The sequence below is a fragment of the Haliotis rubra genome, unplaced genomic scaffold (assembly GCF_003918875.1).
Source record: "Haliotis rubra isolate DU_JTF1 unplaced genomic scaffold, ASM391887v1 Scf1942, whole genome shotgun sequence".
NCBI classification, from domain to species: Eukaryota; Metazoa; Mollusca; class Gastropoda; order Lepetellida; family Haliotidae; genus Haliotis; species Haliotis rubra.
Genome location: NW_025765939.1, coordinates 2,331 through 20,367, shown reverse-complemented (window position 1 = coordinate 20,367; position 18,037 = coordinate 2,331). Strand labels below are relative to the sequence as shown.

Below are 18,037 nucleotides of genomic sequence, written 5' to 3'. Positions count from 1 at the left end.
ATAACTGAATGCAAATATTAGTACGACACTAATAAGTAATGCTAATATTAGTACTAATAACGCTAATTACTATATACACTGTACACTAATAACTGAATGCAGATGTTAGTACTAACACTGATAACTAACGCTTATATTAGTACTAATTAGACTATATACACTGTACACTAATAACTGAATGCAAATGTTAGTACTGACACTAATAACTAATGCTAATATTAGTTCTAAATACACCAATTACTATATACACTGTACACTAATAACTGAATGCAAATGTTAGTGCTAACACTAATAACTAAAGCTAATATTAGTACTAATTACACTAATTACTATATACACTGTACACTAATAACTGAATGCAAGTATTAGTACTAACACTAATAACTAATGCTAATATTAGTACTAATTACACTAAAAACACTGTACACTAATAACTGAATGCAAATGTTAGTACTAACACTGATAACTAACGCTAATATTAGTACTAATTACACTAGATACACTGTACACTAATAACTGAATGCAAATGTTAGTACTAACACTAATAACTAAAGCTAACATTAGTACTAATTACACTAATTACTATATACACTGTACACTAATAACTGAATGCAAATGTTAGTAGTAACACTTATAACTAACGCTAATATTAGTACTAATTACACTAGATACACTGTACACTAATAACTGAATGCAAATGTTAGTACTAACACTAATAACTAATGTTGATATTAGTACTAATTACTATGTACACTGTACATTAATAACTGAATGCAAATGTTAGTACTAACACTAATAACTAATGCTAATATTAGTACTAATTACACTATGTGCTATTTACACTGTACACTAATAACTGAATGCAAATGTTAGTACTAACACTGATAACTAATGCTAATATTAGTACTAATAACGCTAATTACTATATACACTGTACACTAATAACTGAATGCAGATGTTAGTACTAACACTAATAACTAAAGCTAATATTAGTACTAATTACACTTATTACTATATACACTGTACACTAATAACTGAATGCAAATGTTAGTACTAACACTAATAACTAATGCTAATATTAGTACTAATTACACTATGTGCTATTTACACTGTACACTAATAACTGAATGCAAATGTTAGTACTAACACTGATAACTAAAGCTAATATTAGTACTAATTACTCTATATACTATATACACTGTACACTAATAACTGAATGCAAATATTAGTACGACACTAATAAGTACTGCTAATATTAGTACTAATAACGCTAATTACTATATACACTGTACACTAATAACTGAATGCAGATGTTAGTACTAACACTGATAACTAACGCTTATATTAGTACTAATTAGACTATATACACTGTACACTAATAACTGAATGCAAATGTTAGTACTGACACTAATAACTAATGCTAATATTAGTTCTAAATACACCAATTACTATATACACTGTACACTAATAACTGAATGCAAATGTTAGTGCTAACACTAATAACTAAAGCTAATATTAGTACTAATTACACTAATTACTGTATACACTGTACACTAATAACTGAATGCAAGTATTAGTACTAACACTAATAACTAATGCTAATATTAGTACTAATTACACTAAAAGCAATTTACACTGTACACTAATAACTGAATGCAAATGTTAGTACTAACACTGATAACTAACGCTAATATTAGTACTAATTACTCTAGATACACTGTACACTAATAACTAAATGCAAATGTTAGTACTAACACTAATAACTAAAGCTAACATTAGTACTAATTACACTAATTACTATATACACTGTACACTAATAACTGAATGCAAATGTTAGTAGTAACACTTATAACTAACGCTAATGTTAGTACTAATTACACTAGATACACTGTACACTAATAACTGAATGCAAATGTTAGTACTAACACTAATAACTAATGTTGATATTAGTACTAATTACTATGTACACTGTACATTAATAACTGAATTCAAATGTTAGTACTAACACTAATAACTAATGCTAATATTAGTACTAATTACACTATGTGCTATTTACACTGTACACTAATAACTGAATGCAAATGTTAGTACTAACACTGATAACTAACGCTAATATTAGTACTAATTACACTATATACTATATACACTGTACACTGATAACTGAATGCAAATATTAGTACTAACATTGATAACTAACGCTAATATTAGTACTAATTAGACTATATACACTGTACACTAATAACTGAATGCAAATGTTAGTACTAACACTAATAACTCAAGCTAATATTAGTACTAATTACACTATATACACTGTACACTAATAACTGAATGCAAATGTTAGTACTGACACTAATAACTAATGCGAATATTAGTTCTAATTACACCAATTACTATATACACTGCACACTAATAACTGAATGCAAATGTTAGTACTAACACTAATAACTAAAGCTAATATTAGTACTAATTACTCTATATACTATATACACTGTACACTAATAACTGAATGCAAATATTAGTACGACACTAATAACTAATGCTAATATTAGTACTAATAACGCTAATTACTATATACACTGTACACTAATAACTGAATGCAGATGTTAGTACTAACACTAATAACTAAAGCTAATATTAGTACTAATTACACTTATTACTATATACACTGTACACTAATAACTGAATGCAAATGTTAGTACTAACACTAATAACTAATGCTAATATTAGTACTAATTACACTATGTGCTATTTACACTGTACACTAATAACTGAATGCAAATGTTAGTACTAACACTGATAACTAAAGCTAATATTAGTACTAATTACTCTATATACTATATACACTGTACACTAATAACTGAATGCAAATATTAGTACGACACTAATAACTAATGCTAATATTAGTACTAATAACGCTAATTACTATATACACTGTACACTAATAACTGAATGCAGATGTTAGTACTAACACTAATAACTAAAGCTAATATTAGTACTAATTACACTTATTACTATATACACTGTACACTAATAACTGAATGCAGATGTTAGTACTAACACTAATAACTAATGCTAATATTAGTACTATTTACTCTATGTGCTATTTACACTGTACACTAATAACTGAATGCAAATGTTAGTACTAACACTGATAACTAACGCTAATATTAGTACTAATTAGACTATATACACTGTACACTAATAACTGAATGCAAATGTTAGTACCAACACTAATAACTCAAGCTAATATTAGTACTAATTACACTATATACACTGTACACTAATAACTGAATGCAAATGTTAGTACTGACACTAATAACTAATGCGAATATTAGTACTAATTACACCAATTACTATATACACTGCACACTAATAACTGAATGCAAATGTTAGTACTAACACTAATAACTAAAGCTAATATTAGTACTAATTACTCTATATACTATATACACTGTACACTAATAACTGAATGCAAATATTAGTACGACACTAATAACTAATGGTAATATTAGTACTAATAACGCTAATTACTATATACACTGTACACTAATACCTGAATGCAGATGTTAGTACTAACGCTAATAACTAATGCTAATATTAGTACTAATTACACTTATTACTATATACACTGTACACTAATAACTGAATGCAAATGTTAGTACTAACACTAATAACTAATGCTAATATTAGTACTAATTACACTATGTGCTATTTACACTGTACACTAATAACTGAATGCAAATGTTAGTACTAACACTGATAACTAAAGCTAATATTAGTACTAATTACTCTATATACTATATACACTGTACACTAATAACTGAATGCAAATATTAGTACGACACTAATAACTAATGCTAATATTAGTACTAATAACGCTAATTACTATATACACTGTACACTAATAACTGAATGCAGATGTTAGTACTAACACTAATAACTAAAGCTAATATTAGTACTAATTACACTTATTACTATATACACTGTACACTAATAACTGAATGCAGATGTTAGTACTAACACTAATAACTAATGCTAATATTAGTACTATTTACACTATGTGCTTTTTACACTGTACACTAATAACTGAATGCAAATGTTAGTACTAACACTGATAACTAACGCTAATATTAGTACTAATTAGACTATATACACTGTACACTAATAACTGAATGCAAATGTTAGTACTGACACTAATAACTAATGCTAATATTAGTTCTAAATACACCAATTACTATATACACTGTACACTAATAACTGAATGCAAATGTTAGTGCTAACACTAATAACTAAAGCTAATATTAGTACTAATTACACTAATTACTATATACACTGTACACTAATAACCGAATGCAAATATTAGTACTAACACTAATAACTAATGCTAATATTAGTACTAATTACACTAAAAACACTGTACACTAATAACTGAATGCAAATGTTAGTACTAACACTGATAACTAACGCTAATATTAGTACTAATTACACTAGATACACTGTACACTAATAACTGAATGCAAATGTTAGTACTAACACTAATAACTGAAGCTAACATTAGTACTAATTACACTAAGTACTATATACACTGTACACTAATAACTGAATGCAAATGTTAGTAGTAACAGTTATAACTAACGCTAATATTAGTACTAATTACACTAGATACACTGTACACTAATAACTGAATGCAAATGTTAGTACTAACACTAATAACTAATGTTAATATTAGTACTAATTACACTAATTACTATGTACACTGTACATTAATAACTGAATTCAAATGTTAGTACTAACACTAATAACTAATGCTAATATTAGTACTAATTACACTATGTGCTATTTACACTGTACACTAATAACTGAATGCAAATGTTAGTACTAACACTGATAACTAACGCTAATATTAGTACTAATTACACTATATACTATATACACTGTACACTGATAACTGAATGCAAATATTAGTACTAACATTGATAACTAACGCTAATATTAGTACTAATTAGACTATATACACTGTACACTAATAACTGAATGCAAATGTTAGTACTAACACTAATAACTCAAGCTAATATTAGTACTAATTATACTATATACACTGTACACTAATAACTGAATGCAAATGTTAGTACTGACACTAATAACTAATGCGAATATAAGTTCTAATTACACCAATTACTATATACACTGCACACTAATAACTGAATGCAAATGTTAGTACTAACACTAATAACTAAAGCTAATATTAGTACTAATTACACTCATTACTATGTACACTGTACACTAATAACTGAATGCAAATGTTAGTACTTACACTGATAACTAACGCTAATATTAGTACTAATTACACTATATACACTGTACACTGATAACTGAATGCAAATGTTAGTACTAACACTGATAACTAATGCTAATATTAGTACTAATTACACTATATACTATATACACTGTACACTAATAACTGAATGCAAATGTTAGTACTTACACTGATAACTAACGCTAATATTAGTACTAATTACACTATATACACTGTACACTAATAACTAAATGCAAATGTTAGTACTAACACTAATAACTAAAGCTAATATTAGTACTAATTACACTAATTATTATATACACTGTACACTAATAACTGAATGCAAATGTTAGTAGTAACAGTTATAACTAACGCTAATATTAGTACTAATTACATTATATACACTGTACACTAATAACTGAATGCAAATGATAGTGCTAACACTAACAACTAATGCTAATATTAGTACTAATTACACTATATACTATATACACTGACACTAATAACTGAATGCAAATATTAGTGCTAACACTGATAACTAATGCTAGTATTAGTACTAATTACTCTATATACTATATAAACTGTACACTAATAACTGAATGCAAATATTAGTACTAACACTAATAACTAATGCTAATATTAGTACTAATTACACTATATACACTGTACACTAATAACTGAATGCAAATATTAGTGCTAACACTAATAACTAATGCTAATATTAGTACTTATTACTCTACATACTATATACACTGTACACTAATAACTGAATGCAAATATTAGTGCTAACACTTATAACTAACGATGATAGTAGTAATTACACTTTATAGTATATACACTGTACACTAATAACTGAATGCAAATATTAGCACTAACACTGAAAACTATCAATCAATGAATCAACCTTTATTCCGTTCTGAAGAGTTTGTGAGTTTAGTTTGACGCCGCACTGAGCAATACTACAGCCATATGCGGCGGTCCGTACTGTAAAGCCACAGAATATATAGTACATAAAACGTACATACATTTATATTCGCCCGAGGAGTAACTTTTACATTTTTTCAAATATTATTAACTTTCTTTCTTTGTAATGTTGCATGGAATGTAAACATTGATAAATTATGAAGTATTAAAATGTTTGTACTTAGTAATGATATAAATTTAATAACGTTTGGATATCTATAAAAATGATTTGGTAAATATTTTCTTCTAAGATCTGAGTACAGCGGACAAACAAGAGGGTAATGGTACTCATCCTCGACAATGTTTAAATCACATAGTTGGCATAGTCTCTCTAGTCGATTAATGTTAGTATAGCGTCCAGTTTCTATAAATAAATCATGAGATGAGGTGATAATGCAACTGGGAACTTCTTTACTGTTATCTTAGAGAGGTACCACTCCAAACTTATTTGCGCTTTAAAAGGTTTGTAATAGAAACATTTGTTTGATAGAGTCAGTGATTCAAACCATGTCTGCACATAAATATCCTAAGTCTTTGAGTCAGTGACAAGATAACATTAGGGTGGCAGCTAACGTTTTGGTCTTACCATGCGTTACCAAACCTGTTTTAAACAGCAATGTTTTTATATTCGTACCCACATATTTTTCCATTATTGTCATAAACTATCATCATATTGTAACACATTTTGGGAAATCTGCGTGCAGGCATGTTCAACAATCTTAACCAGTACTTGATAGCCTTAACTTGATAAAATATGTGCATTTGGAATTTACCACATTCACCATAAACCATAACACTAGATGTACTTGTCTTAAAGCCAAGAAATCTTTTACAGACATAAAAATGTTGTAAGCCCCAGACTTCAGATCCATACAGTAGTATTGGGCTTTTTTTAACATCAAATATTTTAAAAGGCGGCTTAAATGAAACATTTCCTGAAACATTTAGCTGTTTATAGATACAAATAAAACCTTTTGAGCTTGTATTGCTGCCATTTTAGTGTGTCTATTCCATGACAGAGTTTTGGTGAAGTAAACACCTCAATATTTATCGAACGATGTTATTTCTAAAAGTTCTCCTTTGAAAAACCATTTTTCTTTACCCGATATTTTGCCACCTTTTTATAAAAAACTACAACCTTCGTTTTATCTCTGTTTACACTTAGTTCCCAATTATCACACTAATTCTCTGATTCATCGATTTGTCTCTGTAGACCATTAACAGTAAAAAAAGGAAAATAATATGATATCATCTGCAAATAAAAGCAAACACAGCTGCGTAATATCAGGATGTAATTGGATGCCATGATTGCAATTTTAATGAATTTGAGTTGCTAATTCATTTATGAAGAACCTCAACAGAAAATGACTTAAAATACAGCCCTGTCTTATACCTAACTGGCTTGTAAACGTTTTTGAGACATCGTTATTATTTCTTACACATACCTTTACATCTTTATAAATACTGCATAAAAGTTTATTCAGTTTCCTACTCAAGCCATGCATTCGTAAGAGATTCCATAGTTTATTTCTTTATACCGAGTCAAATGCTGTAAAGAAATGTACAAAAAGAGCATAAAATTTACCACCTTTAGTTCTTAAATACTTTTGTACAATTGTTTGAAAAATATAAACATTGTCAGCTGTTGAGTACCCTTCTCTAAATCCCGCTTGCTCTTCATTTATTTTATCCAGAGTATCTGCCAATACAACTAGTCTTTTATTAATGATATAAGTAAACGTTTTACTAAAATATGCTAAGGAGGGTAATCCCTCTATAATTAGTCATACTATTTATATCACCTTGTTTATAAATGGGGACAATTACACCAATTGACCAAGATTGTGGGAAAATACTAGTCTCGGGTATAACATTAAATATTAGTTCCAAATACGGTATTATTATATCCGCTGAATTCTTAAAACATTCAGGAGTGGTATAATCCATACCAGGGGATTTGTTGCACTTGAGATGTTGAATCCTTTCAAGTATCACTAATAACTAATGCAGATATTAATCCTAATACTAATTACGCTGTATAGTTTGTTGTTTAGTTGACAGTTTGGCAAATATCCCTGACTGCCAAACTCATACATCAAAATTAACAGTGTTTGTCGTTATCTAGCGTGTCATTAGGTATGTGAACCCGGTTTCTATTCCCCACATGGGTACAATATGTGAAGCCCTTATCTGGTGTCCACCGCCGTGATATAGCTGGAATATTGCTAAAAGCGGCGTAAGACCATATTCAGTCACTCATTAAGTCTGTGCCTTTTGAACGATGTCGTTAGTGATATATTGTTCCTTATGTATGCATTTATTGTTAAGCAAGGTATATTGTTATTTCAAGGTATATGACGAAAACCTGAAAATAGTCCAGTGCGGACCGGAAAATCCAGTGATCGATATTATGAGTAATGATTCACGTCGTCACTGAGCCTGATCACCCGGCCCACTTGGTCGCTTCTGGGGACCAAACCTTACCCTAACTCTGCCCAGATTGTCAGACATTTAATTAAAATCCCCATACATTATGTTTATTTGTTTGGTTGGTTGCTGTTTAACTCCGCACTCAGTAATGTTCCAGCTGTGTCACGGCGGTTTGTAAATAATCGAGTCTATTAACATCATGAGCATCGAGCTATGCATTGGGATACGATGGCATGTGTCAAACCACGTCAGCCAGTCTGCCCACCCGATCCCGTTAGTTGCATGGGTTGCTGTAGACCAATTGTAACCCTAATCTTACCATACATTATGACTGAAATCACCATACTTTTGTTCTGTGATTATGTGCGAATAAAAGGCTGGTTTTAAACAAGGAAAAAGTATCAATATCAGAATCTATTTTTTCAGCCACAAGCAGCACACACAGACAAAGTGTCGATTCAGTTCAAGGACGTGCTCCAGATGACGTAACAGAGGCCATCCTTATTTTTGATATGAGAGAACAGAGCAATACATATATCAAAGGAGTTCCCATTGATCGTCAAGGTTCAGATGTACATAGTAACGGTTTCAGGAGATATTTAGAGGAGCGATTCCATGTTAGTACCAGTAATATACTTATGAAAGAGTTTCAAAACGAGACAGTTGCAATATTAGTTACTGATGAACAGATGCAAGAAATGCAAGTTGTGTTTATAGATATAATTGACAAATGTCCTTTGTGCATCAGTATGAAAAATAATGAAACCATTTCGAACTTATTTGGCGTACATTTTGATGAAACAGGGCGTCGTGTTGACGCTGTGTATATCCAAGGTGGGGAGGAAACTCCTTGCAGCGTTCTGAAAACTGGGGAGTTTGGGAAACTTGCCACGCAACCGTTCGGTAGAAGCTATTTGTTTCTTGACGAACAGTTGAAATTAGGTATTCGTAGACATCTTGACGAAAAAAAAGACGAGATCTCATATATTGACTGTAACAAGAGTGACACCATCAGCGTCATCAGAACAAAATTGAAAACAGAGTTCCCGAGCTTATTCCAAAGGGACACAACCCTGTTGTTCTGTGATTCTAATGGTATTGTTCAAGACACCACAATGGTAGGAGATACTGACGGAAGGCATATTCTCACGGACAAAAGTGATCATGAACAGTATATGTTGACTCTATTTACAGCTCGTTCAGATAGCAGACAAGTTAAGTTTAATTGTAAGGGGCGACAAATGATCACTATAATTCAGAAAAACGACACCATCGCTGATTTAAGACGGTCTATTTCGAAGATTATTCACCACCCACCTGCGGGCATCAAACTCACCATAGGTGAAAAAGAACTGCCTGATGTGAGGAAAGTCTCCGATCTGCTTACAGTGAGACCAAAAGCTATCATCTGTGTTGAAATGACGACACCACAGCAACTGACTTTCATACACCACAGGGATGAAACGACTAAAACATATATATTAACTGCCTTTAGGCTAGACCCTGTTGATGGACTTAAAAGAAAGCTTGCATATCAGATGAACGCAGATCCGTTCAATCTTCAGTTGTACAGAAATGGTTCTGTTTTTGACGGAAATATAACCGTTTGTAATATGGGTTTAGGAAGTGCCGAAGAAATAGAGGTTGTAGTTCACTCTCATCGTATACGTGTGTTTGTGACGTGCTCTGAAACTCCTGTCAAAAGAGTTATTGTTGATGACAGTAGCACCTTTACCGTTCGTCAGCTCCAACAGTTTCTCAGCTTTCTCTTCTACACACATGTGGAAGCCATTGGTGTTGTTTATAATGGCATGACACTTGATTCTTCTTCAACATTGAATGAAGCTGGACTAACTCACGAATGTACGTTATCATTAACGTATCTCTCGGAACACGACACCGTACAAAACACAGGATCCGCAGTGGGCACCGTAGCTGGAGAGCGGGAAATAGAAGGACCTATGGATGTTACTGATCAAAGTCAGGCCAGGCCTGGTAAGTATGCGAATATCTATTAAGTGTGTATTTAGGTTATTTTATCTTGTTCTCATCAAGTTTCGCTTTTGTTTTATAAAACATATATATTTGTCTTTCTTTTTAATTTTTTTTATCGATTAATTCTGTCGAGAAGATGGAGAGCAGGTTCCGGAGTCGTCAAAGACAGGAACCTGAAATTATGGGTTCGAATCCCGATTAAGTTTCTGGGGGTTTTTTTTCACCAAAGCTATTAACGTCTAAGACCGTCATGACTTCACAATCGCATCAAGCTGCAATTCAGTTCAACCCTCCTCACTCCACCTACTTGTCATCATTTGATAATTTTGTTATATACTTTTTTATATTCGGTCATATATTTCTATACGTATTTGATCTGTTAGTGTTTCATGAGTCCGTATCTGGCTCTCCTGGAACTGATGCTGACCGCAAGAGGCTGCTACTCGGACAGGGTACACAGGCTCAGTGACGTTATTATTTGCGTGTGATGATCATGTACACCCGACAGTGTGCATGTGCATAGCTGCTCATGATATCAATCACTGGTTCTGCTGACCAAGAAACCATTATACAACATGTAGCTACTAGGTGATATATGTATGCCGCTGGGACATTGCCTGTACGTTAATCATATGCATCTAACAAACAAATTGTCCTTTTAGGTTTTGTTTGTTGTTTAACGCCTCAATATTCATATGGCGATAGTCTATGAATAATCGAGTCTGGACCAGACAATCCAGTGATCAACAGTATCTTTCTTATGATATAGCGGTAAAAAGTTACATCAAGATGTGAGTGTTAGAAATGGCATCGCTCCTATGATGGCGATGGCACCTGGTGGTCACCATGTAAGCATGTACTCATGTCCCCAACAACCCATGCTTGCCATAAGAGGCGACTCACGGGATCGGATGGTCAGGATTGCTGGCTTGTTTGACACATGTCATCGCATCCCAATTGCGTAGAAGGATGTCATGCTGTTGATCACTGGAGTGTCTGGTTCAGACACGATTATTTACAGACCGCCGCCATATAGCTGGAATATGTCTGAGTGCGGCGTTAAACAACAATCAACCAATCAATCATAACTGCTGTGAACTTCAAGCAAATATAGTACCTCAGTGTTAAATAATACCTAGTTTTGACTCTCCTCAAAAAACAGATTACAAAGGTGAAAATGGAAAAGTAGCAATGTAAAATATATGAATGGACCTTTGAAAATCATTAATCACAGCAGAGTTTCGCGAAAAAAGCAAAACCATAGAAATGTAAGATTTCGAAGCAGCATGCATATTAGACTAACGCTTAGTCTTGAATATATATAATTTTGATAGAAACAAACAAGTCCTTTTAAATTGAAAAGGCGCCACAGAGAGAAGAGAGATTCAGAACCTGTAAATTCTAGGCTTGCTTTATTTAAGGCTATAACATTGCAAAAATGGATGGGCGGTTGGGAAAATAATGGTTCAGGGTCTGTGAGACTACATCGGTATGTGAGAAATAATTCTTTTTAAGTGACTTCGGGATTGTTTCAGGGCACGTCATGCAGAGTCGCGTATGCAAAGCGATGAACACAAAGACAAGGATCCACGGCATCAGGGAAGAGAGGACAGTATCAGGGACAGCACAGAACTCAACTGAACGCATGGTCACGTCCCGACTAATAAATATGCCCGGACAATCAACTGCTCTGGCAACAGATGTCATGATGCCTGTTGAAACGAATGCAGCCACTGCAACATCTACAACTCGACAGAATCCCTGGCGATTCCCAAATCCTCCTCCGAACGCGAACCAGCAAGTCTCAAACACTGAAATGTCGTTAGTTCATCAAATTCCGCAAACAACAGTGCCATTCGAACCCGACAGTGGTGACAATGGTGGACAGAGAGGGTACTTTAGATATAGGTCTGAGTGTGAACTTTGGCTACCACAGCCTTCAGACGCACCTTCGTCCTTACCCTTAATTCATCGAAGTCACTCCGACTACAATATGACATGTAATGCTATTCCCGGTCCCATGTCATCTTCATTATCTCTGCCGTCATTGCTACAGGATCCCATCGATGGTATGTATTAATTTATGTTACGCTTTTGAATATGTATAGTATCTTCTACGTTGGGCGACACTCAAAATGGGCTCAACTTAGTAGTGTTTGAATTGGGAATCGAACTCGAAATCTTCAGAAAGAGCGAACGCTTTCACCACAGGGCTAACGGAGTAGGGTTTCATTCATCCTTTAGTATTATAAAAGAGAATATCATCACCGGGTACACCACGACCGGTGTTCAGATGAACATTGCCTTATAGTTACCTTGCCTTCTCGTGTGTTTGTGTCGATTGTCACCAGTGGGGAAGGATACTTCTCGCTAACATCTTATATTATTACCAAGTGATAGATTTTTATAAGCACATGTTTAAGATAGATTTGGAGTCGTACAATGGACTTACTTGGTTTGGGACAATGTTTTGACGCTTATATTTCTTTTGGGCATTGTACAAGTAATTATCTGTATTGATGGTGATGGGTGACTGCACTATGATCATTTATAATTACCGTGACGTTTAATGCATAGAGTAGCTCTAGTATGGGTATCTTCTTGTGGATTTGTGGATGTTGCTACTGAGCTAGGAAGATAAATGAGAATTATCAAAACTGGGCCTTCGATTTGATGAACAATGTTGTTAAATCGTTCGCTCGTCATGCCGAAGGCCCGGGTTCGATTCGAAGCGCCTTAAATCCCAACGAACAACAGGACAAGGAAGCCAGGTGGTTGAAACATTCATTCAATATGCCGAGTTATTAAATTGTCAAATTGTATCCAGGTTTTTACGTGCGTGTAGCTTATATTTAGCTTTTATCAACATTTTAGGTCTTCATAAATAAAAATGTGTTACATAGAAACTAACTATAAACGTATCATTCTAGCCGTTCCAGATCGTATTCTCGACGATCTTGCTGGGAGGTTGGGAAACGACTGGTATACACTTGGACTTCGGCTTGGATTGGAGACACACCATCTGGACGCAATCAAGCATGATGAGAGAGATGATCTCAGGAACCAAGCTTACCAAATGCTGTGCCGGTGGAAGAAAACAAGGGGGAAACATGCCACCCTGGAAACACTGTGTGCAAGGTTAAGAGAGTGTGAACTCGCAGCCCACGCAGATTCTATTGAAGAATGGAATACCAATGTTTCAAATCAAAGAAGTATAAGAAACTAGAAAATATGCTTCCTGCATAACTGGTCGTCACAGGTTTTGTTACAGTCCTGAAATTGTAACCAAATTATGCAAAGAAAAGCGCCCTAAGCTTGCGATCCTTCATGGATTTAAATAAGGGACCAATGTTTATGTGGGAGTTTGTATGTATTTTGTACTTTGTAATGAACTGAGAGAAACCAACTGGTTTGGAAATGTATATTTATGACGAAACAAGAGACTTGAAAAATACATTTTCTTGTTGGATGTAAATATCTTTAAATGATTCAAAATATATATTGAATTAAATATTTTTTGGCAAATGTCCGTTATCAATTAGACATAAAGAACGTGTAAAGTAAATTGGTGATCATTGATCGTTTGCTGATATGGAATTCTAGGAGAAGTGGTCAATACAATAGGGGCGGTGGGGTAGCCCCGTGGTTAAAGCGTTCGCTCGTCACGCTGAAGACCCGGGTTCGATTCCCCAGATTGCTGGAATATTGCTAAAAGCGGCGTAAAACCACACTCACTATATATACAATAAGGGACAAAAGATACTGTCCATTGTTTATGGTACTTCAGTACTGATCACTGTTCTTTGCTTGTTCAGTAGGACTGTCCTGAGGATGTTCAATCCTTCTGTTTCCTCTGTTGCTATGGAAACCTAGCTGATCAAGACAACTTCGAATGCCAAATATTGTAAATGTTCTAAACAAAATCACTCACACCCGAGTTTATTACACTCCGCAAGTATTATGGAAAACACATATGACAATTAGAGGTGCAATTCTAAACAACTGTCGAATTTTAATCACATACAACAAATTTATCTTTTTGCAATTTAGTATCAATCTGCTCCAACAATTTCAGTGTGGAAAGTTCAGCATCAAATTCAATTTACTCCTGAAGAATTTAAACTAGAAAATATGCTTCCTGCATAAATGGTCGTTACAGGTTTTGTTACAGTCCTGAAATTGTATCCAAATTATGCAAAGAAAAGTGAATGTTTTGGCTGCGCCGTAAGCTTGCGATCCTTTATAGATTTGAATAACGATTTAAATAACGGACCAATGTTTGTGTATTTTTCTTGACAATTGTTGCTTTGTATTCGATAATAGAAAACAAAATTTCATCTGAATTACAGAATTAATATATTTTCAGTGTTTTAGGATTCTGTGAATTTCCAGTTGGTTACAGCTGTCAGAATTCCTTAGGGTTTCTATGGTAACAGGTGCCAGTATTTTCTGACGGTTAGAGTTTTCCTGATTCTATGAGATGAGACTCCTTAAAGTAAAACTGCCATAATCATAAGCATTTATGTGGACTCGGTACTCCAGGGGCGGATACAGCTTTTTGAGAAAGGGGGGTTGCACACTATTGAGAAAAGGGAGGGTGCACACTTCATTTTCACCAGAGTTTCAATGGTCATTTAATAAACTTTCAGGACAAAAGGGGGGGGTGCGCACCCCTGTACCCCTGCACCCCCCCTCTGGATCCGCCTATGTACTCGTACTGCTGTCAGTCGCTCTTCAATGAACTTCGCCGGCTGGCCCTCGAGGACCAAAAACTCAAACATATCCATTTCTGCCGTTTCAATTGGAGTACATGTGATTAGATGTCACGTGACCGTACACTAGCGAAATGTGCATCTGAGTATTACGTTTATGTGAATGACATGAACAATTGTTCAATAACATACAGTTATTATTATCGTGGACATATCAGAAGTATATTTTAGGCTCAAGAATTTTGATAGCCCCCGCGTACTTTCGATACGTGTTTGGCATTCACATTGTCTTGAGATACACAGCCTCCAGTTTCCCTGCGGCTTATATAAAATGAAAAGTCAAGTCGCAGTTGCAAATTATGTTTGTATGTGATAGTTATGAAAATGTAGTTTATTACATAGACCATGGTAGACCGAGCTGTCATTCGAAAACATTCAACGGAACGTTCTGTGGTCTAAGGGAGACAACTCCATGTTATTTTTTAGAACAGCTGATCAATTGGCTCAGTTCATATGCACATTGTGTCGTTATAGGCTGGTGTAATTTGTGTATCGTTTTGTTTACGGACGAAATGACACAAACAGATATAATGTTAGCAAGTTATAATTTATACGTGTAAGTATAACTTGTAGTAATTCCGGACTTGGCGGTTGAAGATAAGAATTTACGCCTGATAATCTATGAATGAAGTAAAGGCAAAGTTATGCTGAAATCCAAACGAAGAGTGAGTGAGTTGGGTTCTACGCCGCTTTTAGCAATATTCCAGCAATATCACCGCGGGTCTTACCAAAGAACATCTCTAACAGTTATAAAAAATGCCTCCCAATCAACATGTCATACACAGTGTGTTTTTACGTTTATACCTCCATGAACGCAATAAAAATATAATGGAAGTCAGTTCATAAATGAAGCTGTCATTATTACGCGCCATTCAAAGGATTAACGGGTCCATAATTTCCAGAATATTCTTATTAAAGATATCAGGATAACGTGTGATTAAAGGAATAAAGATGCCTTAATCTACAGGTGAGGTGAGGTGAATTTGGGTTTAACGTCGTGCTTGAGAATATTTCGCTCATATGACGACGTGCATGCGTGTGTATGTGTATGTGCGGACTTAAGCTGGTTTTATAGTGCTAGCCAACTGAAATCCCATGTCGCAGTGAAGCATGAATACCCCACTCAGACGCATTATACTGACTCCGAGCCGACCAGTCCTTGTTGTACCCATTAATGCCGAGCGCCAGACAGGGACCTACTGACTCCGAGCCGACCAGTCCTTGTTGTATCCATTAATGCCGAGCGCCAGACAGGGACCAACAGGTACCATATTTTAACGTCTTTTGGTTCGGGAATCGAACCTGCGACCTTCCGCTCTCCGGGCGGACGCTCTAACCACTACACCACGGAGGCGGTCCCTTAATCTACAGAATTTTTAGATAAAACTGTCATCTTTATGTGAGGTCAAAGAATTAAAGGTGCTATAATCTCCAGAACATTTGTATTAAAGCTGTCAGATTTACGTAACTTCCAAGCTGCGAATATGTCTCCATTCGCATGACAAGTGTGATTTCAAATAGATCTAAATGTTTCATAAAATCACATTCATGTTAGTTTAACGTGTAGTCTGTCAGTGAGTTGATCTCACTTTGCAGTGGTTTACAGTATGGACTATCGCTGAAAAGCACATAATTTTATCTTTCAACAATTTCTCTCATTTTATTAGAACTCTATAAGTTTTGAGTTCCAGTTATATTAAAGGCCCAACACGACACCTTGGGATAGACATCACAGTAATATTGCAAAAATTCATGGAAAGTACATGACGTCTATTGTGTGTTTGTGTTTGGCGGGTAGAAACAATCGAATCCGGCCGGACTAGTGATTGATATTAGGTTTACTTTGGTTTTTCAGCGTTGCCCTCGGCAACGTCCGGTGTTTATAAGTGAGTGAGTTAAATTTTACGCCCCTGTTAGTAATATTCGAGCAATATCACGACGGGGGACACCAGAATGGGCTTCACACATTGTACCCATGTGGGAAATGGACCCGAACCCGGGCATGACGAGCTAACGCTTTAACCACTAGGCTACCCCCACACCACCCCTTATGACCGCGGTCTGTAAGCAATATATTCTGAACCAGACAACCCGGTGATTGACATCATGAGCATCGATCCGTGCAATTGGGATACGATGACATGCTGTCAACCAAATCACCGAGTGTGACCACAGGCCATCGTGTCTTTGCAAGGATTACAAAAAGAGATTGAAATGACCCCGACTCGAAATGCTTCACAGTACAATATATCACTTTAATCCTCTCAAAAGACAGGATGCCCCGTGCTTAAAAGTTGAGGTTGCTGCAGACCAAGGTTCGTTACCTGGAACTATCAGTATCCCACGACATTTGGTTGAACTGACCACCAAACTACCAATCCTGGCAGCGGTTGGGTAGCCTAATGATTAAAGCGTTCGCTCGTCACGCCGAAGACCGGTTCGATTCCTCACGCGGGCACAATTTCTGGTGTCCCCCGCAGTAATATTGCTGGAATATGGCTAAAAGCGGCGTAAAACTAAACTCACTTACTCACCCAAGCCTGGCCCTCCGATCCATATACTCAGCTCTCCGAGGATTCTT

The 18,037-nt window shown here is 35.0% G+C and overlaps 1 protein-coding gene across 2 annotated transcripts; it reads left to right on the top strand.

Moving 5' to 3' along the window:
* Positions 1-10,459: 10,459 nt before the first annotated feature.
* On the top strand, positions 10,460-16,294 carry LOC124274796. Of its 2 annotated transcripts, XM_046710173.1 has the most exons (4): positions 10,460-10,684; positions 12,220-12,753; positions 13,615-13,933; positions 14,834-16,294. In XM_046710173.1, exons 1-3 carry the CDS (start codon positions 10,501-10,503, stop codon positions 13,908-13,910), a joined length of 1,014 nt encoding a protein of 337 aa, XP_046566129.1. In that variant the 5' UTR covers positions 10,460-10,500; the 3' UTR covers positions 13,911-13,933; positions 14,834-16,294. The 2 variants fall into 2 exon arrangements, with proteins under 2 accessions (XP_046566129.1, XP_046566128.1); XM_046710172.1 differs by having other exon boundaries at positions 13,615-16,294.
* Positions 16,295-18,037: the final 1,743 nt, after the last annotated feature.